Source organism: Neoarius graeffei, chromosome 24 (assembly GCF_027579695.1).
Source record: "Neoarius graeffei isolate fNeoGra1 chromosome 24, fNeoGra1.pri, whole genome shotgun sequence".
Lineage (NCBI taxonomy): Eukaryota > Metazoa > Chordata > Actinopteri > Siluriformes > Ariidae > Neoarius > Neoarius graeffei.
This window is the reverse complement of record NC_083592.1, coordinates 46,717,492-46,742,881: the sequence shown is the minus strand read 5'-3', so window position 1 is coordinate 46,742,881 and position 25,390 is coordinate 46,717,492. Positions and strand designations below refer to the sequence as shown.

General features: G+C 41.9%; 1 protein-coding gene across 1 annotated transcript in view; it reads left to right on the top strand.

The window, feature by feature from the left end:
• The first annotated feature begins 546 nt into the window (after positions 1-546).
• Positions 547-25,390, top strand: part of whrnb (whirlin b) — a 191,102-nt gene continuing 166,258 nt past the window's right edge. The window contains exon 1 of the mRNA XM_060907385.1: positions 547-1,224. Coding sequence (XP_060763368.1) covers positions 547-1,224 — 678 coding nt within the window. The remainder of the gene's footprint in view (positions 1,225-25,390) is intronic.

The window sequence follows — 25,390 nt, the reverse complement described above, 5'->3', positions numbered from 1 at the left end:
AAGCCGTCAGTTCCAGTTTTTTTTTTAGCCGATAATACTGACTTATTAAAAAAAAAAAAAACGTAGGCTATTTACTAAATATTTGTTTGTTGATCGGAATATTTTCCGAATTCACTCTGCAATGTGTTATGAGTGATAAAGCTCTTAATACTCAGCTTCAGACTCAATATTTTAAAATATTTATGAGGAAAGTGTTCCTTTAGTGTTCATGTAATATATTATAAAACTGTTAAAAAACACACACTAAAGGAGAAAGAACTGAAGTGCAGAATGACGGGTCACCGAGTGTCGGGGTCTCAATTGGCTTCGGTTCTGTAGTGTCACCCCATTCCCTACTCCCTATTCCCTACACACTGCACAGCGAGTGTTTTATATCCGTTATGTACCGTTTGGACACTGAGCTCCTCCAGAGCACCGTGTGACTTCTAAAGGACTGCGCCAGATCGTGTGCAACACGCCTCCGGACCCGACTATGAAACGGTAAAAGTGTCTCACTTAGTGTGCACTAGTGAATAGGTGGTCGTTTTGGACACACGCACGCGCGCGATGAGCTCGGAGTTGGAGCGCGTGTCGCTCAAGTCCCGGGCGAACTCGGTGGGCTCGGCCGGTCGCGCTCTCTCCGTGAACGTCCAGCGGCTGCACGACTCTCTGCACGTGTTGCTCAGCGACACCGAGCGCGAGCAGTTCGCGCACTGCCTGAGCGTGTACCACGCCAAGCGCAACGTCTACGACTTGGTACAGACGCTCAGAGTGATCCTCGACACGCCCGGTAAACGGCAGCTGCTGCCCATGCTGCGCCTCGTGCTCCCCCGCGCAGACCAGCTGCTGTTCGACCAGTACACGTCCGAGGGCTTGTACTTGAAAACGGAACCACCTACGTCTGCCGTGGACACGCACCTCCCTGGAGAGGTAAATCACGCGAACGCCATGACGAGCGCCCACGCGCGCGCGCCTTCAGTGCACTTTGCTGCCGCGGCAGATTTCAGCACCGCGGCTGAAGGGACAGCGCAGGACGACACGCGTCACGTGACCCTGAAACGCACCAAGAGCCACGAGGGCCTCGGGTTCAGCATCCGGGGTGGCGCGGAGCACGGAGTGGGGATCTACGTGTCTCTGGTAGAGCCCGGTTCCTCAGCAGAACGAGAGGGACTCCGCGTGGGAGACCAGATCGTTCGAGTCAATGACGTGGTGTTTGACCGGGTCACCCATGGAGATGCAGTCAAGGTCAGGGTGTGTGTGTGTGTGTGTGTGTGTGTTTCATTTTGGAATATACATACACTACCGTTCAAAAGTTTGGGGTCACCCAGACAATTTTGTGTTTTCCATGAAAAGTCACACTTTTATTTCCCACCATAAGTTGTAAAATGAGTAGAAAATATAGTCAAGACATTTTTCTGGCCATTTTGAGCATTTAATCGACCCCACAAATGTGATGCTCCAGAAACTCAATCTGCTCAAAGGAAGGTCAGTTTTATAGCTTCTCTAAAGAGCTCAACTGTTTTCAGCTGTGCTAACATGATTGTACAAGGGTTTTCTAATCATCCATTAGCCTTCTGAGGCAATGAGCAAACACATTGTACCATTAGAACACTGGAGTGATAGTTGCTGGAAATGGGCCTCTATACACCTATGGAGATATTGCACCAAAAACCAGACATTTGCAGCTAGAATAGTCATTTACCACATTAGCAATGTATAGAATGTATTTCTGATTAGTTTAAAGTGATCTTCATTGAAAAGAACAGTGCTTTTCTTTCAAAAATAAGGACATTTCAAAGTGACCCCAAACTTTTGAACGGTAGTGTACATACAAAGCAATTTCTGAAACTTTGGACGCCCTTTGGATGCCAGGATCAGACGACAGCCCAATTTTGACACGATTTGATCATGGTTGACAAATTTCCTGCTTCAGGCCCAAATATGAAAGTCAGGAAAGACAAATGGGTCTTGTAGTGTGACATTATCGAAGAAAAGCAATGTGGCGTCTGCGATGCCCCAATCACAAAGTCCAGACAAAAAAAAAAAATCTAGCATGCCAGAACTTTTTGTATTTTCTCACCTAGTTTGACAACTCCAACAACGTGTTCCTTAATAGTCCATCCATCCATTATCTGTAGCCGGTTATCCTGTTCTACAGGGTCGCAGACAAGCTGGAGCCTATTCCAGCTGACTATGGGCGAGAGGCGGGGTACACCCTGGACAAGTCCTTAATAGCCATGATTGACAATTTCTTGACCCTCTTCCCCGACGATACATAAGGACATGAATTCGTCGGGGTCGAGTGTTGCCAGTCTCCCAAACAAGACACAACAAGAATTCATGGCACCATGACCTCCTGATCTGACATGGTGACCATCATAAAGGAAAAATATCATGTTGTCTGATCCTGGCATAAGGGACATTTTTCTCGCAACATGTGTGAGGAATAAATCACAACAGACCATGCTGTAATAGGAAAATAATCAGCATCAGGGTGGTGTGATGCTGTTACCTTTCCAGAGTTGAGTTATTTTCCAATAACGGTGTCTCCCAACATGTTTTATTACTTTTATACCACAGCAATTTTCCAATGATTGCAATTTCTCATTCATTAATGCATGGTTTGTTATACTTTTAATCCATTTATAGTGTTGTGGAATATCTGTGACAAAAGTTAGTCATTATAGTTGTAAACACTCATTCCTACAACAGCCTTCCTTTTTTCTATCTCTCTTGAAGTTAAAGGTCCACTCTGTAGGATTCGACCAACTGAATGCCCCCGTCCCTTTCCACGCATTTATTAGAAAGTACGGTGGCCATCAGGTCCCAGTGTTGTAGTCGAGTCACTAAACCTCGAGTCCGAGTCCAGTCTCGAGTCCCCAGTGTTCAAGTCCAAGTCATTAAAGAAACTTTTGAGTCGAGTCTGAGTCAAGTCCACTATTGATTCGACCCGAGTCCGAGAACAAGACTCCAACCGCACCATGTGACAGTAGCTGTTTTAGCGCCATTAACATGAGTTTGTTCCTGAACATGGTGTATGAACAGGTGAGTGTGCATTCTCTTTATTGGGGAGTGTGAAGTATTCTGTCAGAGGTGGTTGGGAGATGGTGTAAGTGCAGAAGGTGTGTTTATTAATATAAGTGAAGACGGTAAACAATCCAGAACGGCAGGCAAAATTGTAAAACAGTGAAACGGGCAATAGGTCGAGCGAGGCACAAACAGGCTATCGTAGACTCAGCAGAAACAAAGACGAGAAATAGGAAATCAGGGATCAGGAAATCAAACAAGGAAATAAGGCTTGGTAATGTGTCAGCAATGCAACTCAATACTTCGCAAAGTAAGTGCATTTTCACAGTTTTTATATAGGCACGCTGATTGCGCCTTAATCCTATGCAGGTGTGAGTGTTTATGGCATGTGCGCTGTTCAGAGTGCGCCCAAGAGTCTATCTGATGCACACGCCAAGGGGTGCAGGTATGATACTCTTGCATGAAATTAGTACAAAAATGAATGTAGATATAAATATGTTATGCCAAATTATTATGGCATGTTTCAAAAAATAAAGAAAAAATCCGAATTTACGAGTCCAAATGCAGTTAATGCACGAGTCCGAGTCCAAGTCATCAGTGTTCAAGTCCAAGTCAAGTCATGAGTCCTTAAAATTAGGGCATGAGTCAGACTCGAGTACTACAAGCCTGTCAGGTGTCCATAGCGTATTTCCAGTAACTACTACTTTCACTCTCCCTTGCTTTTTCTCCTGCTAAATAATAAAAACGATCCTCCATTTTTCAAAATTTGGGTTCTCAAACTTTTGAGCCAGCAAACACTGATTCCTCTTCTTTCTTCTTTCTTGCCTTCCTTCCTTTCTTCTTCTTCTTCATCTTCCTTCCAGTGCTTCCTTTCAGATTCATGCTGCCACTTATAAAGATGTTGAACACGGAAGGTGCTTTCTTGAGGTCTGTCTGTTCTGGGTTACTGTAGCGGCTCTGTGGAAGTGGACCCGTACACTATGTTGATATAAAGGGCTCATTCTAAGGTTATGAAAACAGGATGATTCGTAGTTATGGTTAATTATACCCTTGTGAAAACATACTTATGGATACTGAATTCTATTTCAGCTCATAGATCCCCATAAATCCTACATAGTGGGGGGAAACCATGGCCTAATAGTTAGAGAAGCAGTTTTGGGACCAAAAGGTTGCTGGTTCGATTCCCTGGACCAGCAGGAATGGCTGAAGTGCCCTTGAGCAAGACACCGAACCCCTAACTGCTCCCCAGGCTGCTCTGGGTATGTTGTATATTGCTCTGGATAAGAGCATCTACTAAATGACTCTAATGTAGTGAACTTTTAATAAGACACAAAAAAAAAAGCAGCATGTCATGTTACTAAGAAACCAGAAAGCTGAAAGGGGAGAAAATATACAGACTGTTACAAAAGACTTAGAGTGTTAAATGTCAAATAAATCTGTCCTTACAGAAAGCTTCACCATGTCAGAGAATACATGTGGTGTTTTTTGTTTTTTGAATAAGAACGTGTTTTATTATTAGACTTGCATTACGTGGAGCTTCTGCCATACAAGCCCTTGTGAATGAGCTGTTGCTATAGAAACATTAACATAGTAAAAGGAGCACATTAATATAATTTGTCTTGTACAACTGTCAGAGCTGCTGTTATAGAAAATGAATCAATGCATTCCGACCAATCAGATCGAACATTCAGCAGCACTGTGGTGTAAATACTATAGGGGAGAGCGGGGAGAGTTGGGACAAGGAGACTCGGGACAGTTTGTATTCCCATAAATTAATTTCAACCAATCAGGTTTGAGATGACATCAGAAGTTAGATGTCGCCCCTTAGAGTAACCTACTTCCTTTGGAGCCATAAAGCTGGACACTGCAGTAAGGTTTGTGCAGTTCAATATTTTATCAACCAAAACTTGTATATTTTACTTCGCCTCCGCCTCCATTCTATGGTGTAATGTACGCTGGTGAATTGGGGAATTGTTAGGAATTAAAGTACGTAGACTAGAGTGACCAGATATATTATTATTGATTTAACATACATTCTGGGAAAACCCCCCAAAACATTTAAGGATATTTTTTTCAAAATGTCCAGATGGGGAGAGTTGGGACAGTTCATGATGTTACAGGTTTTTTTTCTTGTGGTTTATAAATATAAAATTGTTTAAAATTTTTAGTTAAAAATGTGGGCGTGTCCCTGCATGAGGATGAAGTTTATTTCATTCCTTCTTGAGAATGGAATTGCTTCGTCGTGTCAGGTTTTGGGTAAACTGACATTTTTCTATCACTGTACCAGCATTGTGTGTTCATACACTTAATATGTTACACGTTTTGATCTCATCTCATAATCTCTAGCCGCTTTATCCTGTTCTACAGGGTCGCAGGCAAGCTGGAGCCTATCCCAGCTGACTACGGGTGAAAGGCGGGGTACACCCTGGACAAGTCGCCAGGTCATCACAGGGCTGACACATAGACACACAACCATTCACACTCACATTCACACCTACGGTCAATTTAGAGTCACCAGTTAACCTAACCTGCATGTCTTTGGACTGTGGGGGAAACCGGAGCACCCGGAGGAAACCCACGCGGACACGGGGAGAACATGCAAACTCCACACAGAGAGGACCTCGCCGGCCACGGGGCTCGAACCCGGACCTTCTTGCCGTGAGGCGACAGTGCTAACCACTACACCACCGTGCCGCTCCACACGTTTTGATAATAAATAAAAATTAAACATGTAGGATTAAGCTAGGTGTTTTATTTTAGTTCCATGCCTCTCCACTATGTCCCATGTTTCCCAACATAATGTCTCATGTCTCCCTTCAGTGTCCCATGTCTCCCTGCAAAAAAAAAAAAAATAATAATGATAAAAAAGTGAAACCTGAAGGCCAGTATATGTGACAAGCTGAGAAACTAATGTTGTGGTCAGAGGGGATAGTAAATACTCTCGAATGCAATATGAATGTGATGCAACCTGCAATCTACAAAAGCTGAAAACTTGTCCCAGGTGTCCCCGCTGTCCCCTGTATATAAAGGCCTGCATTCTTAGATAGCTCCTAATGGCTTGCACAATACAATACTGCAACACAATAAACCATTATTTTAATTTTTCTGTAGATACATATCAATGTACAAATAAATAGAATTAAATTATTTATCACGGTGGTGTAGTGGTTAGCATTGTTGCATTACAGCAAGAAGGTTCTGGGTTCGAGCCCCGTGGCCGGCGAGGGCCTTTCTGTGCGGAGTTTGCATGTTCTCCCCGTGTCCATGTGGGTTTCCTCCGGGTGCTCTGGTTTCCCCCACAGTCCAAAGACATGCAGGTTAGGTTAACTGGTGACTCTAAATTGAGCGTAGGTGTGAATGTGAGTGTGAATGGTTGTCTGTGTCTATGTGTCAGCCCTGTGATGACCTGGCGACTTGTCCAGGGTGTACCCCGCCTTTCGCCCGTAGTCAGCTGGGATAGGCTCCAGCTTGCCTGTGACCCTGCACAGGATAAACAGTTACGGATAATGGACGGATGGATGGAAATTATTTACCAGCTGCACAAATGTGGTTACACACTAAAACAAAACATTATAATTCTTACTATTTGATTTCACAGGAATTTACTGAGGCAGCATGCGATAGATAAAATGTCTCTATCTTTCATTTTCTTCAAAATGGTTAATGCTATTAAACAGAAAGGTTTGTAATTGCTGCGGAAGACCAGATGCCAGAAGGGTCAACTAGAAGTGTGACACATTGTACAGAGAGGACTGCATAACTTGTCCAGCTGTAACTAACTTCCGGTTCTTTATTTCATGATCATAGTACGGATAGAACTACATTTATTGTATCCACATTCACTGGATATGAGCAGTTGTGCACTCTGATTGGCTACTCTACTACTAGGCTATCAGCTCATATACCATGAGTAGAGAAAAACAAAATTGCGGCGCGTGTTGCTGAACCGACCAAGGATGAAATAAAAACTCTACTCGGAAACAAAACCCTAAAAAATACAAAAAAAGCAACCAAAAATGGAATAAAAGTATTTGATGGTAAGAACATATCTTTAGAATTTTTTTTCAAGAATTATTATTATAGCATTTTTCACAAATTGTTGTCATTTTGCCAGTTTGTTCACACTCTAAGCGGGAAAGATTTTGTCGGATGTTTTGTATAAATTTATTTATGGAATTTGCAAAAAATAACAATAAAAATGCTCTGTTTTTCAAAATCCAGCGAATGTGGATAGAATTGAACAGTTATTCCAGTCAATCTCATCATACATGGCTTATAGCCAACTTGGTGCTATGCACCTCATCAGCTATCAGCTCATGTACGACTCGATTTTGTGGAATAACTGTTAAATATTCAATATAAGAAACATTAAATTAGCCAGTGTGGTGAACCTCTCAGTCATCCCCTTTCTTGTAAGATTGTTGCAATAATTCTGTATTATCTAGAACTTAGGTCTAAAAACTATAAACATGATATTTACTATGTGCAAGATGTAAATAATTGGCTCATACATAACCAAATCACTAATATACCTGCATTATATCAGCAAATGATGCTCATCTATGGAAAATGTAGCCCCTTCCGGTTAGATTTCAAACCAGTTGCTGCTGTTGTACTCTAAAAATACTGTGTGCAATTCGACTCATGAGTTCCTGCTTTTGGGACCTGCAACTGCATTAGGATTTTTGTCCTTTCAGTCTCCTCTGTCTTTCGCCCTTATGTGCTTTCTGTACTTGTTTTTCTTCCTGGGAAGCTTAATGTGTGCAGCAGCTGAACACATTTCTCCAAAAGAGCACGTGTTTGCAGAATAATAGAGAGGCAGAGAGGAGAGAAAAAGCAATCTGTGCTCGGCCGTGCTGTTATTTCCTCATTCTTCTCCATGGACACAGTACGTAAAACCCTCCCATTATAATGCTCATGGTCACACTGGATTCCTGTACGACATGGCAAAGTTCATGATAGATTAAGTATGAATATAAAACATGGTTATACAACCTCGATTCCAAAAAAGTTGGGACAAAGTACAAATTGTAAATAAAAACGGAATGCAATGATGTGGAAGTTTCAAAATTCCATATTTTATTCAGAATAGAACATAGATGACATATCAAATGTTTAAACTGAGAAAATGTATCATTTAAAGAGAAAAATTAGGTGATTTTAAATTTCATGACAACAACACATCTCAAAAAAGTTGGGACAAGGCCATGTTTACCACTGTGAGACATCCCCTTTTCTCTTTACAACAGTCTGTAAACGTCTGGGGACTGAGGAGACAAGTTGCTCAAGTTTAGGGATAGGAATGTTAACCCATTCTGGTCTAATGTAGGATTCTAGTTGCTCAACTGTCTTAGGTCTTTTTTGTCGTATCTTTTGTTTTATGATGCGCCAAATGTTTTTTATGGGTGAAAGATCTGGACTGCAGGCTGGCCAGTTCAGTACCCGGACCCTTCTTCTATGCAGCCATGATGCTGTAATTGATGCAGTATGTGGTTTGGCATTGTCATGTTGGAAAATGCAAGGTCTTCCCTGAAAGAGACGTCGTCTGGATGGGAGCATATGTTGCTCTAGAATCTGGATATACCTTTCAGCATTGATGGTGTCTTTCCAGATGTGTAAGCTGCCCATGCCACACGCACTAATGCAACCCCATACCATCAGAGATGCAGGCTTCAGAACTGAGCGCTGATAGCAACTTGGGTCGTCCTTCTCCTCTTTAGTCCGAATGACACGGCGTCCCTGATTTCCATAAAGAACTTCAAATTTTGATTCGTCTGACCACAGAACAGTTTTCCACTTTGCCACAGTCCATTTTAAATGAGCCTTGGCCCAGAGAAGACGTCTGCGCTTCTGGATCATGTTTAGATACGGCTTCTTCTTTGAACTATAGAGTTTTAGCTGGCAACGGCGGATGGCACGGTGAATTGTGTTCACAGATAATGTTCTCTGGAAATATTCCTGAGCCCATTTTGTGATTTCCAATACAGAAGCATGCCTGTATGTGATGCAGTGCCGTCTAAGGGCACGAAGATCACGGGCACCCAGTATGGTTTTCCGGCCTTGACTCTTACGCACAGAGATTCTTCCAGATTCTCTGAATCTTTTGATGATATTATGCACTGTAGATGATGATATGTTCAAACTCTTTGCAATTTTACACTGTCGAACTCCTTTCTGATATTGCTCCACTATTTGTCGGCGCAGAATTAGGGGGATTGGTGATCCTCTTCCCATCTTTACTTCTGAGAGCCGCTGCCACTCCAAGATGCTCTTTTTATACCCAGTCATGTTAATGACCTATTGCCAATTGACCTAATGAGTTGCAATTTGGTCCTCCAGCTGTTCCTTTTTTGTACCTTTAACTTTTCCAGCCTCTTATTGCCCCTGTCCCAACTTTTTTGACATGTGTTGCTGTCATGAAATTTCAAATGAGCCAATATTTGGCATGACATTTCAAAATGTCTCACTTTCGACATTTGATATGTTGTCTATGTTCTATTGTGAATACAATATCAGTTTTTGAGATTTGTAAATTATTGCATTCCGTTTTTATTTACAATTTGTACTTTGTCCCAACTTTTTTGGAATCGGGGTTGTAGTATTCAATGAAAGACAAGTCCGTCAGTCAGGCTTACCTTACTTTATATAATAGGACTGTGTAATGGTCTCCAAAATCAGTATCATTCCAGACAAACCCCTGAAATCACTGGGCTTTCACAGCAAGCTTTTCTCTTATCTTGAATTTTCTCAAAGTTTATCATGTCTCTAAAAGGTAACGAATATCAGATATTATTCTATCCACGTTTACTGGATATGAGCAATCTCATGCTCTGATTGGCTACTCTACTACTAAGCTATCAGCTCATATTTCGTGAGTAGAGAAAAACAAAATGGCGGAGCATGTTGCTGAACCAACCGAGGGTGAAATAAAAACTCTACTCAAAAACAAAACCCCAAAAATTATCATCAAGTATTTCAAAGAAAGAGAAATAGCTAAAAGAATATAGTTTGTTTCCCCCCAATATCTCCTGTTCCACACTCCAGCCCAGTCAGTGGCGGTAATGCACCTTTAAGTTGGTTTGCCAACCGCCAAAAAAAAAACCCTGAAAAAGAAGAAGAAGAAGAAAACCTCAGAAACATAAAACAAGCAACAAAATATGGAATAAAAGTATTTGATGGTAAGAACGTATCTTTTTTATTTTTCAAGAATTATTTTTACAGCATTTTTCACAAATTGCTACGGTCATTTCGCCAGTTTGTTTACATTCTAAGTGGAAATTATTTTGTCGGGTGTTTTGTATGAAGTTTTTTATTGGATTTGCAAAAAATAAAAATAAAAATGCTCTCGTTCGCAAAATCCAGTGAATGTGGATAGAATAAAACAGTTATTATACTCAAGCTCATTGTACATGGCTTATAGACAGCTCAGGGTTTAGTGTCTCATCGGCTATCAGCTCATGTACGACTCGATTTCGTGGAATAACTCATCTCATCATCTCATTATCTCTAGCCACTTTATCCTGTTCTACAGGGTCGCAGGTAAGCTGGAGCCTATCCCAGCTGACTACGGGCGAAAGGCGGGGTACACCCTGGACAAGTTGCCAGGTCATCACAGGGCTGACACATAGATACAGACAACCATTCACACTCACATTCACACCTACGGTCAATTTAGAGTCACCAGTTAACCTAACCTGCATGTCTTTGGACTGTGGGGGAAACCGGAGCACCCGGAGGAAACCCACGCGGACACGGGGAGAACATGCAAACTCCGCACAGAAAGGCCCTCGCCGGCCACGGGGCTCGAACCCGGACCTTCTTGCTGTGAGTCGACAGCGCTAACCATCGTGGAATAACTGTTAAATATATATTATAGAGTATGTACTGCATAGTGACCTGATAAAGAGTTTTGACAGATTTAGGTTGGGTGCCCAGATACAGATGACTAATGGAAACACTGTGTCCGATTTACAGTCTGCACTTGTTTGAAGGACCAGCATTAATGATGGACATGACAAGTATTAATTTTGTACACGTGCCGGTTGCAGTGCAATGCCCGGAAAAGAATGAATTAAAAAACAAACAAACAAACAAACAAACAAACAAACAAACAAACAAACAAACAAAACCAGCAAGAATGTGTGCTAAAGAAGGCAGCTCAGTGTAGCAGCTCCTTCTGTTAATGGATCAGGCCAGCTCGTGGAAGTGAGGAGAGTGAACGTACAGGAAAAGATTTTTATTTGGATATAGTGCCTGCGGGATACACTCACTGTGATGTTTGTGTGAATTGATGCTGAAGTAGAACACGAACAGATTTATCTACCACACTAAGAAATTACATTCAGTGCTGTTAGATTGCATTTTGAAGAAACAGGGTTTTTTTTTTCCCCCTAACAGGACGAGCAGGGTTAAAGGGGAACAGAGGGCAATATATAGAGTAAATATAACAATAAAACACACATTAACGAACCTTATTCAAGACTTACAAAAGTTTTTTGTTCTAAGGTTGGAAAGTTATAGTGTTTTGAAAGTAGCTCGAGCAAACTATTTCCGCAGTTTGAACAGCCCGCCATGATATTAATTTTATCCAATCAGAATGCACGTTCATTTTCTCTGCGTAACACTCATGACGTATGTATGTGCCCAGTTGTGTTGGCTCATTGAGGTTGGGAATAGCACGTGTGAAATACCTGTTTCTGCCTCTTGCGACGATTTCGCAAGTCCACGGGTGGCGCCTATCTCATTGCAGCAAATAGATTCTGCTGGACTCGTGAGCAACTCCATGTTACATTTTCCGCACGAGCACCACGCCGTGTCACCTGCACGCAGACGCTCTGCCCCACGCTCGCCATGCCCATGGTCAGCATCAGTCTCATCCTCGCCGTCATCCGAGCTTTCTTCTCTTATTTCATCACCGGAGTCGAGAGTACCTCTCCTAGGTTCAAACTGGTACCCTTCTAAGCCATAGCCTGCTTGCAGTGTGTCTTGCGGGATCTCTTCGTATGATTCGACAGAGCTGTCGCTTTCACTTGATGCACCCGACGCCATGATTACACGCTTATCTCCTCTATTTCGGAGAGTTCCGCTAGTGCAGTGGGTAGCGCTGACGTCACGGTCTTTTAAAAATGGCGACTCTTGTGCGGTTTAGCGTATAAAGTATTATATTTACAATTACCAAGATATTTCGTTGTTTTCTAGTATATAAATTTGATAGAATACTTAAGAATACGTTACTTTGTCACATCAGCAACTGTATATATTATATTTGGTACCCCTTTAAATATCCAAACCCTGAATTACATGTTCACAGAGGTGGACAGTAACGAAGTACATTTACTTGAGTACTGTACTTAAGTACACTTTTTGAGTATCTGTACTTTTCTTGAGTATTATTTTTTTGGAAATTTATGACTTTAACTTCACTACATTTGAAAGACAAATATCGTACTTTTTCCTCCACTACATTTCTATCAAGGTCCTCGTTACTCGTTACTATGAAGCAGCTTTGAAAGTGGTGTTTTTTTCTTTTCTTTTCTAAAATGTGATTGTTTTTTTCACAGGTGACACTGAGACAGCCGATCAGTAATCACTAGCATTGCGTCACGTCCATAGACTGTATAAAATAAAGATCAGTGATTTCTTCGCAGGGTGGCACGGTGGTGTAGTGGTTAGCGCTGTCGCCTCACAGCAAGAAGGTCCTGGGTTCGAGCCCCGTGGCCGGCGAGGGCCTTTCTGTGTGGAGTTTGCATGTTCTCCCCGTGTCCGCGTGGGTTTCCTCCGGGTGCTCCGGTTTCCCCCACAGTCCAAAGACATGCAGGTTAGGTTAACTGGTGACTCTAAATTGACCGTAGGTGTGAATGTGAGTGTGAATGGTTGTCTGTGTCTATGTGTCGGCCCTGTGATGACCTGGCGACTTGTCCAGGGTGTACCCCGCCTTTCGCCTGTAGTCAGCTGGGATAGGCTCCAGCTTGCCTGCGACCCTGTAGAAGGATAAAGCGGCTAGAGATAATGAGATGAGATTTCTTCGCAGCATTATTTAACACGATCAGTTGATGGCAGAATGGAAGGAGGTGGTTCTTCTGGCAAATGCACGCACTCATGGCCCATGAACCCATGTTTCAGTTTTCTGAAAGGATTAAAGATTCGTTTCATTCTAAATGTTTGCTTTGTTTGCCGAAAACAAACCACATCACGGCCTATAAAAACTCGCCGTCCAACCTTTGGAAGCATGAGGTATATAAACATTTTATTCCAAGAGAAAGCTTGCAACAAAGTTGTCTGTGCTTTAGAGCTAGCGATAATGTTGCAACAGCTATGCAGTCTGGTTAGTCAAATGACTTTCTATGGATTTGCCCGCCAAGTTGCCATCGCCTTGTCCACGGCTAATATTTACACATAGCTAGTTAACTTGGACACTGTTAGCATGTAAAAACGGAGTTATGCTAACATGAATAACATTAACTTATCTGAAGTCCTTTCAGAAACTTGTTTTAGCATAATTTTGCCAAATAAACAGAATGTAGAAATCTTTCTTTTCTAGTAGCGTTAGCTACCCAATATGATTTTGAGTTTGAAAAGAGTTTGCTAGCATGTCAGGTGGAGCTTCACTGACTAGCTAGCTTAACATTAAACCACCATGTTGGCACAGCATGCGTTCATTTTGTGAATTCACATTTTTGTCCTTGGTAACGGCATGAGGTATTATAAGCGTTGAGTCAATAATACATTGATGCGTTGACAGAAAATGTACTTTTAATACTTAAGTATTTTTAAAAGCAAGTACTTCAGTACTTTAACTTAAGTAACAATTTGGCTGGACAACTTTCAGTTACTTGTATTGGAGTAACATTTGACCAGTGGGATCTGTACTTTGACTTAAATAATGAAGTTGGGTACTTTGTCCATCTCTGCATGTTCACTATTTTATGCAAGAAATAATGATTATGCTTGTATTTGGACTGTTTTTACATTGTAGAAAAATACTGAGGACATCTCATCTCATCTCATTATCTGTAGCCGCTTTATCCTGTTCTACAGGGTCGCAGGCAAGCTGGAGCCTATCCCAGCTGACTATGGGCGAAAGGCGGGGTACACCCTGGACAAGTCGCCAGGTCATCACAGGGCTGACACATAGACACAGACAACCATTCACACTCACATTCACACCTACGGTCAATTTAGAGTCACCAGTTAACCTAACCTGCATGTCTTTGGACTGTGGGGGAAACCGGAGCACCCGGAGGAAACCCACGCGAACACGGGGAGAACATGCAAACTCCACACAGAAAGGCCCTCGCCGGCCACGGGGCTCGAACCCGGACCTTCTTGCTGTGAGGCGACAGCGCTAACCACTACACCACCATGCCGCCCACTGAAGACATCAACACTATGAAATAACACACTCACACACACAATATGTGTGTGTGTGTGTTAAACAAAAACATGTTAAAAAACAAAATATGCTTTATATTTTTGATTCTTCAGCGTATCCAGCGTTTACCTTGACGCTTTGTACACTATTGGCGTTATCTTAACCAGCTTCATGAGGTCGTCACCTGGAATGCTTTTCAATGAACAGGTGCCTCGTCAAAAGTTAATTAGTGGACGAGTTTCTTGCCTTCTTAATGTGTTTGAGATCAAACAGTAAATAATAAATAATAAAAATGCAGTAAATTGCCCTATTCTACAACTGTAGTAATCCATATTATGTCAAGAGCTGCTCAACTAAGTAAAGAGAAAAAACATCCATCATTACTTTAAGACAAGTGACTTTTAAGACTTGAAGTGACTTTTAAAGCTGTACTGCCTTTCAGATTTTTCAAGTCTAGGTCATAAAAAGAATTTTCCCTGATACCCAATTATTTTTTTAGTGGACCGAAAGCTACTGAATTTGAATCACAGACTTCCAATTTAATTTAATTTAATTTTTAATAAATAGAACAATTAATGAATTTAGGGCCACGTGGCCCTAAATTCTCTGTTATTTTTTCCTGCTTCACCATGACTCAATTCAAGATAGTATGTCATGCATTACGTGGTGGGCTTTCTCCGTTCATGCAAGGCATTGTGGGATACAAATTTGAAATAGGAGAGAAGAATGGAGGACAGAGTGTGCAAATGAAATGTGAAAGACCGACTACAGTAACGGAAAGCGAGAAGAAAAGACGTTATGTTATATACGAAGGAAAGGAAATGCAGGACCAAACTAATAAATATCGGTGCTCAGCGAGCACCTCGGTGTGATCAGCTGTTCGTTTAGCGACAGAATGATGGAACTGTCAGTGCACGGTTAAAGGTAAACCTGCGCATGCGCACACACACGGACTTCCTCTGTCTACTTGACTGCGCGAAGCGAGCAATTTCATGCACATTATTTGCTTTAATCCCCTCAAATTAAATAACTTCCCAGCCATAGAATGGCCTGATATTTTGTGAGATATAACAGAAATGACCACATTTCAGAGGGAACTAAATTTCACAGATTTTATGAAATCGAAAGGAAGTCTCACTTTAATTCATAAAAATAAAGAAAAAACATTGAATTAGAAGGTGGGTCCAAATTTTTGACTGGTACTGTAAATGATGGATTCATGGTATGAGTAGTGGGTGTATATATATATATATATATATATATATATATATATATACACGTGTGGTGTGTTTTGTACAAGTCTTCCTTTATTAGGAACACGTGTACACCTGCTCATTCACTCAATGGGGAAAATATGGCATTCAATTTTCTGTGACTTTGTTGGTGTCAGATGTTTGAGTATTTCAGAAACTGCTGATCTCCTGGCGTTCTACAGTTTACCCAGAATGGTGTGAAAAACAACAACAAAACAAAATCCCGAGAAACGTCATCCCCTCAAACCCCTGGTTGATGAGAGAGATCAGAGGAGGATAGTCAGACTGGGTTAAGCTGACAGGAAAGCCTAACAGGAAGCTGACAGTATCTCAAATAACCACTCTTTACAAGCACAGTGAGCAGAAAAGCATCGTAGAACATACATCACATCAAACCTTGAAGGGAATGGGCTCCAACAGCACAAGAACACATTCAGCTCCAGTCCTGTGAGCTAAGAAAAGGAACGTTTTACCAGAAACTGCACAGTTGAAGACTAGAAAAATGCATTATGTGCATGAAGATGTGAACATTAACTGAAGACCTGTATCTGCATGATTTTATGCATTGCACTGCTGATACATCATTCGCGGACTGGATAGTTGCATAAATGAGCAGGTGTACTTAATAAAGTGGTCAGTAAGTGTGTTAAAATTTTATATATATATATATATATATATATATATATATATATATATATATGGGCGGCATGGTGGTGTAGTGGTTAGCGCTGTCGCCTCACAGCAAGAAAGTCCTGGGTTCGAGCCCCGGGGCCGGCGAGGGCCTTTCTGTGCGGAGTTTGCATGTTCTCCCCGTGTCCGCATGGGTTTCCTCCGGGTGCTCCGGTTTCCCCCACAGTCCAAAGACATGCAGGTTAGGTTAACTGGTGACTCTAAATTGACCGTAGGTGTGAATGTGAGTGTGAATGGTTGTCTGTGTCTATGTGTCAGCCCTGTGATGACCTGGCGACTTGTCCAGGGTGTACCCCGCCTTTCGCCCGTAGTCAGCTGGGATAGGCTCCAGCTTGCCTGCGACCCTGTAGAAGGATAAAGCAGCTAGAGATAATGAGATGAGATATATATATATATATATATATATATTCTACGAAATCGAGTTGTACATGAGCTGATAGCCGACGAGGCGCATAGCACCGAGTTGGCTCTAAGCCATGTACAATGAGATTGAGTGGAATAACTATCCACATTCACTGGATTTTGAGAAATGGAATATTTTTATTTTTTGCAAATTTGATGAATAAAAACTTTATCCAAAATGTCCGAGAAAATAATTTCTGCTTAGAATGTAAACAAATGACAGTTGCAATTTGTGAAAAATGCTATAATAATAATAATAATAATAATAATAATTCTTGAATTTTTTAAAAAAAGATACGTTCTTACCATCAAATATTTTGCTGCTTTTTTTTGGTATTTTTGGAGTTTTGTTTTCGAGTTGAGTTTTTATTTCGCCCTCGGTTGGTTCAGCAACACGGTCCACCATTTTGTTTTTCTCTACTCATGGTATATGAGCTGATATCCTAGCAGTAGAGTAGCCAATCAGAGAGCGTGATTGCTCATATCCAGTGAATGTGGATAGAATAAATCAATATAGCCTAATCACCTGGAAATCAGCGTATCCCTCGCACCTGGGATATACGGTAAATACCAGCGTAGGGGTTAAGTTGCTTGTTAGCTAAAAAATGATCGATTCTTACACTAGTTAGTGACTTCATATCTTGTAAATTATCCGATTTCTGACATTGCTAAGCGAACCAAAATTGGGACCTAAATCTTGTCCTAGCCTGACCCTCTCAGATGACATCATCTCGAAGCGCCTATGACTGTGGATATTTATTTCCTTTAATCTATGATGAAATCTGTGCTTGTGTTCAATGTTAGATTAGATATTGGTGTGAGCTTAAAGCAGAGTGTGATTACATAACGGTCAGAGATAGTAAGGTGTTCAAGAGGGAAATAATGATAGGCATCTCATCCCTTCTCGCTTTGTCTCTCTCTGTCTTTTTTGTATGTATGTGTGGGCTGGTAGCAGTGTGCTTGTTTTCGAACAGTGAATCGACATTGTACTGAGAAGTATATCTCTCTCTCGCACACACACAAACAGTTTTTTCTGGCACTGTTGCCGTGTGTGTGTGTGTGTGTGTGTGTGTGTGTGAGTGAGTGAGTAATGCCAGTCTTACCACCGCATAGTCAGAACTCAGTCCTCTAGCTTGCACAACAGCATTAACGCTGTAGAGAATATGCCAATTACCAAAATGCTTTGTGCTAATGTAACTCTTTACTAATAGCTTGGCTTGCAATACTCACAAAAATCGCTTTTAAAGGTCCCATGGCATGAAATTTTCACTTTCTGAGGTTTTTTAACGTTAAAATGAGTTCTTCTGGCCTTCTTAAGTCACCCCAGTGGCTAGAAATTTCATAATGTGTAAACCAAACTATGCCCAACATTTGAGAATGGCGCGTCAAAACGGCGCGTTGATAAACTCTTCCCTTGCCTACGTCAGCAAGGGAGATGATCCCCACGCCCCCCCCCGGATTCCCACCCACTGTATGGATTGCCCGCCCAGCTCAAAAGTTGCCACCAAACATGGAAGTTGCGCTATACATGGATGTGACAACACAGAAAAGAGTCTGTTTTTACTGCTGACGGGAGAGCCCCTGAAGACGCAGTGGCTTAATTTTATTTACTCCAATAATACGCCGTCGAGTCTACCTAAGACGGTGTATGTTTGTCGGAAGCATTTTCCTGATGAATGTTTCCACAACTTGGGACAGTACAGGGCAGGTTTTGCACATCAACTGTCACTGAGGCCTGGGTCCGTACCAAGCATCCCTGCCGCATCAGCCACAAACACCGAACAAGTAAGTGTATAACTGTTAAGTCGTTTTGCCGTGTTTTAAAATCGGTGCCACGTTAGCCTTGCAATGGCTACATTAGCTGTGCAGCTAACCGCTTCCTGCAGTTAGCCAGGTACTCTGCGCTACAAAACCAAAAAGCATGCAGCATGCTCTGTTATAATAGCCAATCAAAACAGTTTTTACAAAGACACCCACATTCTTTTTTTAAGTCACTCGTTCATTTTATTTGTTTGTTTGTTCAGTAAAAACCCAAACATTTGTTGAATTTATTTTATTTCCTCGCGTCACACCTTGATGACGTCAGCGCGCGGTATTTTTCCCTTCGCGGTTTGTTCCTTCTCTCTCGCCATAGTAAGACACCCACATCCGCTTGTTCTGACCCACTGGAGGTAGCGTCACAGTGCTGTTAGCCAATCAGAGGTAACACATTTACATGTCATGAATATTAATGATAAGACCCGCCCCCACCCTCTACCCTTCCCCGCCTCCTGCTTCTCATTAGCAAAACGACGCACTGGGAAAAGCGCTGAAATGGGGCTTTCTCCCAGGAGGCTATATCTACGTGCCGAGGGTTCATTTCGAGAAAGGCTGCGGATATAACATCCGGAAACCTCCACGAGCCCGTTTAAAGCATCAACAAACCACCATGCCATGGGTCCTTTAATGGAAATTAATCACACTTACAGTGAAAAATACCAATTTGTAAATTTGCACAGAGACTCAGCCTACTTTATTTCCCAGCCTCGAGGATGCAGCATGGCTACTTTTCGCTGTCGGAAAACGATTTCTACATATAATTTTTCGCCACTTAGCTCAAGCTTTCCGTTTACAACTAGCTAACCAGCTAGTCTTGATTCAAGCCCCCGTTTACACAGCCTGTTCAAGGCAGGAACGTTGCACCTTTATTCCACCTCTTAATTCTGTGTGAAAGGTCCGAATATGGAACGGGGGTCATTTTTTCCACCTTTGAGCCTGAACCTGGCCTGAATTGAAGACTGTGTAAAATGGACAGCCAGCATTGCGGAGCAGGAGTGTGAGGTTTTTGACATTGGCATTCTTCTTTCCGAGCCCAACCTGAATTCAAACGTCTCCATCTAGAGTGTCGAAGGTTCATGCACCTTTCTGCCTCAAATCGCTCTTCAGTTTCTTCTCCAACATGTTTCTGATCACACAGACAAGTTGCTCAGAAACTTTGCTTGCGTTTGAAGAGAGGTATAAATGTACACAACTAGCAAAAGCACCTCAACACTCAGTTCACCCGCCGTTATTGTTTGGAAAGCAGTGCTGCCCGTGTGCTCGGGGTGTTCGTCTTTCTGATGTGTAGTATGTTATAGATCACTCTAGATGCTGATGCTTGTCACGCCTCTGGTTCCGGAACACTGGCTTGTTTTGTAAAAACACACACTGGCCAGCTTTGTGCCAACTTTGTTTGGTTCAGTGTAAACAACCAAAGCTGGCATACTGATGGGTGTTCTTAATGGCAATATCTCTGTTTTAAAGGGGCTTTAGCCTACTGTACTGTGAGCTGGCATAGAGGCCCTATCCTCTTCTCCCTCTACCTTTTGCCATTAGGTTCCATTTTAAAGAAATATAACATTTCCTTTCATTGTTATGCTGACGATACCCAGATTTATATGCCACTGAAGCCCACTAGCTCCCAGTCAGTTTCTAAGCTCATTGATTGTCTTGAGGACATTAAAGTCTGGATGTCCTTGAATTTTTTAAGTTTAAATGAAAACAAAACTGAGGTTTTACTCTGCAAACCCAGCAAGGCCTGCAAAAATAACTTGGACCTTGGCCCTCTGAGTCTTTTTGTCAAAGATTCAGTAAGAAATCTAGGTGTAATTTTTGACTCAGACTTCAAAATGGAGATACAAATAAATACTGTTGTCAAATCTAGTTTCTTCCATTTAAGACTCCTATCAAAGGTCAAACCTTTTTTATCTCCTAGTAATCTGGAGACTGCTATACATGCTTTTATTACGTCCCGCCTTGATTACTGTAATGCTTTGTATGCTGGTCTTAGCTGCTCTTCCTTGTCAAGGCTCCAACTTGTTCAGAACGCTGCGGCACGGTTCCTGACCAGAACACGCTAGCGTGAGCACATCACACCTGTTCTGAAGGCTCTCCATTGGCTCCCTGTGCGTTTCAGGATACATTTTAAAATTCTGTTGTTTGTTTTTAAGTCTCTGAAACATTTAGCCCCATCCTACATAGCAGACCTCCTTCATCATCATACACCCCTGAGATCACTGAGGTCCTCTGACCAACTACTGCTAACTGTCCCACCCTCTAGACTAAAGAGTAGGGGGGATTGTGCTTTTGCAGTTATAGGCCCCAAACTATGGCATGAACTCCCACTGCATGTAAGGCTTGCCCCCTCAGTGCCCATCTTCAAGTCCCGCCTGAAAACACACTTTTTCTCCATGGCGTTTGACTCTCTATGAGTGGTGTGATGTTATGTGACTTGGTATAGTGAAGATCCATGTCTGTTGTCCATGATTTGCTTTTAGGGTCTATGTGTGATTTTATGTCTCTGTCCTTTATCTGCTTTTAGGTTTTATATATGATTATGTATATTCACTTCATTCTTACTTATTTTTATTTATTTATTTAATTACTCTCATCTTAGATGGACTGTACAGCACTTTGGTCAACTGTTGTTGTTTTTAAAGGGCTTTATAATAAACCTGAACTTGAACTTGGTTAGCATGTCTGCCTCTTGACCGGGAGGTTGCAAGTTCTACTTACGGTCAGGTCATACCAAAGACCATCTTAAAGGAGATACGCAGAACCTTTTATTTTTAAATACATTTCTGAGTGGATAGTATCTCCATCCTTGACTCTTGTATGCTGCATTAACGGGAATAAAAAATATATATTTTTGAGAGTTAAAATCGACCGCAAAGTTGGCATTCGAGCTGCCCTGCTTGAGCCAGCCAACCCTGAGTGAGTGACATCACAGCGGTAACCGGTTTTAAGGCCGAGGCCTTTGACAGCTATAGACCAAAACCAGACTCGGCAGGCGAAAGTGATTGCAATTGCCTCTCCGTTTGGATTTATTGGAGATTCTTTGGATTCCTCAGATAGTAATACATCTGACTGTGATAGTCCTGAAATTAGAGTGTGTGTACATGCTACTGCTATACACATAGAACCGTATCAGTTCAAACCATTGGAAAGTGAATCCGATAGTAACGCGTCGGCCACGGAGGCCCCCACCTTACGAAACAAAGCCAGAGAACAAAGCCGTCTAGAGAATTGGATGGAATTGAACTGACAGTCTCGTGTAACCCTCAATAAAACAGGATAGGTGTTATAGCTTATGCAATGTACATGCATGCATTTTCACTGATAAAACGTAAAAGGCTAATTAAATAATCAGATGAACTGAGACAATCACATTCTGAAGCAAATTAAATAATCTTATACTGGTAACTTAAACACACAATATAAGTTACATGTATTAATCTAAATGCAGGTAACCAACGAGTGTTGTTGTTGTTGTTGTTGTGATGTAACCAAACGAGAGTCGCATCTTACCTGTCTGTGTTCTCGCTTCTTGAAGGCTGAGCTAGTGGCTGATTGTTTTGAAACAATCTGACTTTCAGTTCTTCGTTCAGTTATTCATTCATTCATTCGCTTCTTCCACATAAGGGTGAGATATTGCTGCTGAGGCAAGCATATCCAGCAGAGAAATATGACGACTGATCCACTCATTCTCCATACTGAGTACTCCGCCATTACTGCTCAGCTCACAGTCCGGGAGAACTGGTGCATCTGAACTTACTTTCCTTTTCTTGTAGTTTTCTTTTCCTTTAATTGTTGGTACTGCACCCTCTTTCAATACAGGCTTATAGCCAACGCTCCTCAACAGATCAGAGGTTTCATATGAGTTCTCAGTAAAATGTGCAGAGCAGAGGAGAGACCACTTCGTAGGCGTCCAATGTGCCCGTGAATTTCTCGCAAAACGCATCCAAATCTTTGCAGTTTGAACATTCTTGGGCCATGAATGCAACATAAATCCACCTTCTGTCGTGTTGCTGCACCTGCCAGCAACACATCTACGTGGCATGGTGATAAATTAGCTCAAAATGGAGGATCGAAGTTGCAGATAGCTCTGTGTTTTAGTATTGCGAAAATGGCGATGAGACCAATAGCCTTACCGCTGTGACATCACAGATGTCAAGGTCATTCACTCAGACTGCTACCTATATGAATAATTTTAATTGTAAAAATTACTATACTAGATTTATTGTTAACACTTAAAACTATTCCTATGCCATTCTTGAGGTCTCAAGGCATTTATAAACAAAAAGTGAGGCCATAGTTCTGCGTATCTCCTTTAAAAATGGTACCTACTGCTATCTGGTGAGGCATGCCACAATACAAATGCAAGTAGGGACTCAAATTCTCGCGGTTGCCAGAGGACCAGTTCCTCAGTGTAACCCTAGCTATGTAATAGGCGAGAGTCAGAGAGGGCTATAGAAAAGGAGATTGGTGCTGCCCAGTGCTCCTGAAGGACCTGGTTAGTACTGGGATGGGAGACTGCATGGGAAGACCAAGTCCTGGTACGGGAGGGACTTTGACTTAGCCTACTGTACATAGCACATGGGATTAAGAGTGACTTTTCATGCTCAATTAGTGCCAGCTCCTTTTAAAAAAAAATAGTCTCCATTCTGAAACACATGAAAAATGTTTACAGCAGGGCTTTGAACCAGAATTTTTTTCCTATTGGTTCGTTCCGAACAGAAACGGAATTTTAACGTTTCCGGTTTTGGGTTCCACCATTAAATAGACGTTCCCGAACCGGTTAGAACAAAAAAATTTCATTCCCGGAACGGTTAATTACGTTCCCTGTCAGCTGTTTAACAAATGGCTATAAAAGTATGTCTCGGTCTCATCCAGCTTAAGCCAAATGTAGGCTAATTCTATTACAACCTTCATTAAAGAAGACAAGAAATAATTCAAAACAATTATTATTTCAAATGTTGGCGATTTGGATTCTCAGTATGTCTTCCCATCTACACAAACAGAAAAAGTGCCAAAAATGAAAGATAATTCGTTTAGTGTATTACCAAAGGCTAGTCAGGCCCTATGCATTGATAGGCTAACAGAGGTTAACGTCATTTAATGTTCGCGAGCCTCTCATTAACGTGGACAAATATATTGATATCGTGTTTGAAATTGACGTTTTTGAATAACGATAGACTGCAATATTTACCTCTTATTTAAGATGTGGAGATGTGATAGTAGTCCACCCTCCCGCTCTCTCCATTCAGTCAGCGAACGTCTAGTGAACGTCACACAGGAAGTGAACCCCAGCGGGTCATAGAAACTTGTGCAGGAGAAGAATGACTTTTTTATTTGTAGGCTACGAAAACTTTGGGGAACGAAATAAAAACCGGTATTAACCGGTTACCATTATTTTTAATAAGCGTTTCTGTTCCGGAACATAAAAAAAAAATAAAGTTTCTGGTTTCGTTTCTGTTCCATGTGAAATAGAAAAAGTTCCCGGTTTTCGTTTTTGTTCCTTGAACCGGTTCAAAGCCCTGGTTTACAGTGATACATTTGTGTTCAAATGAACAATTCTGGTCCTAATTTGTTGGTTGGTGCTGTATTTTCAGGTTTAGCTGTTAGCTCCTAAAAACAAAAACCACCAAGCAAGCCCCCCATTCACTATTTTCCAGAAGGTGAAAAATATACTACACATCGTAGGACCACATTGTGTCATTTTACATATGTGCAAGATTAAAATAAATATAAATAATTTCATCATCCGGGCGGCACGGTGGTGGAGTGGTTAGCGCTGTTGCCTCACAGCAAGAAGGTCCTGGGTTCGAGCCCCGTGGCCGGCGAGGGCCTTTCTGTGTGGAGTTTGCATGTTCTCCCCGTGTCCGCGTGGGTTTCCTCTGGGTGCTCCGGTTTCCCCCACAGTCCAAAGACATGCAGGTTAGGTTAACTGGTGACTCTAAATTGACCGTAGGTGTGAATGTGAGCGTGAATGGTTGTCTGTGTCTATGTGTCAGCCCTGTGATGACCTGGCGACTTGTCCAGGGTGTACCCCGCCTTTCGCCCGTAGTCAGCTGGGATAGGCTCCAGCTTGCCTGCGACCCTGTAGAACAGGATAAAGTGGCTAGAGATAATGAGATGAGATGAGAATTTCATCACCTTTAAAAACTGTAAACAGGTAGCTAACTGTAAACAGGTAGCTAGCTAGTGCTGCCTGTGGAGTATACATCAGATAAAGAAGGTATGAAATTCGATACCTAACAGGTAATTAAAGGATATTAATTATAGCTAGCTGGCTAGTGTTACATCAATGGGTAGTCACTGGTGTAGTTAAACATTAAGCTAAAATGATTAGCTAGCTTATGGATTACTTACTTTCCTTATGTAAAATGAAGTATTAAATAAACTAAGATATTAAATGAGGTGAGCCAGTGTTGCAGTGACTAAATATTCCCCCATGACATAAAGAGCTAGCTTAATACTATAACTTTTATGGTGCCCTAAAAAGCCCTTTTGTAAGTTTATTGTACATCAAGAGGGACCAATTTCATAGCATGAGCAGATGCTCAAATGGATTTTGAACCCTTTCGCAAATTCCTTGAGAAATTCATCTCATCTCATTATCTCTAGCCGCTTTATCCTTCTACAGGGTCGCAGGCAAGCTGGAGCCTATCCCAGCTGACTACGGGCAACCATTCACACTCACATTTACGGTCAATTTAGAGTCACCAGTTAACCTAACCTGCATGTCTTTGGGGGAAACCGGAGCACCCGGAGGAAACCCACGCGGACACGAGGAGAACATGCAAACTCCGCACAGAAAGGCCCTCGCCGGCCCCGGGGCTCGAACCCAGGACCTTCTTGCTGTGAGGCG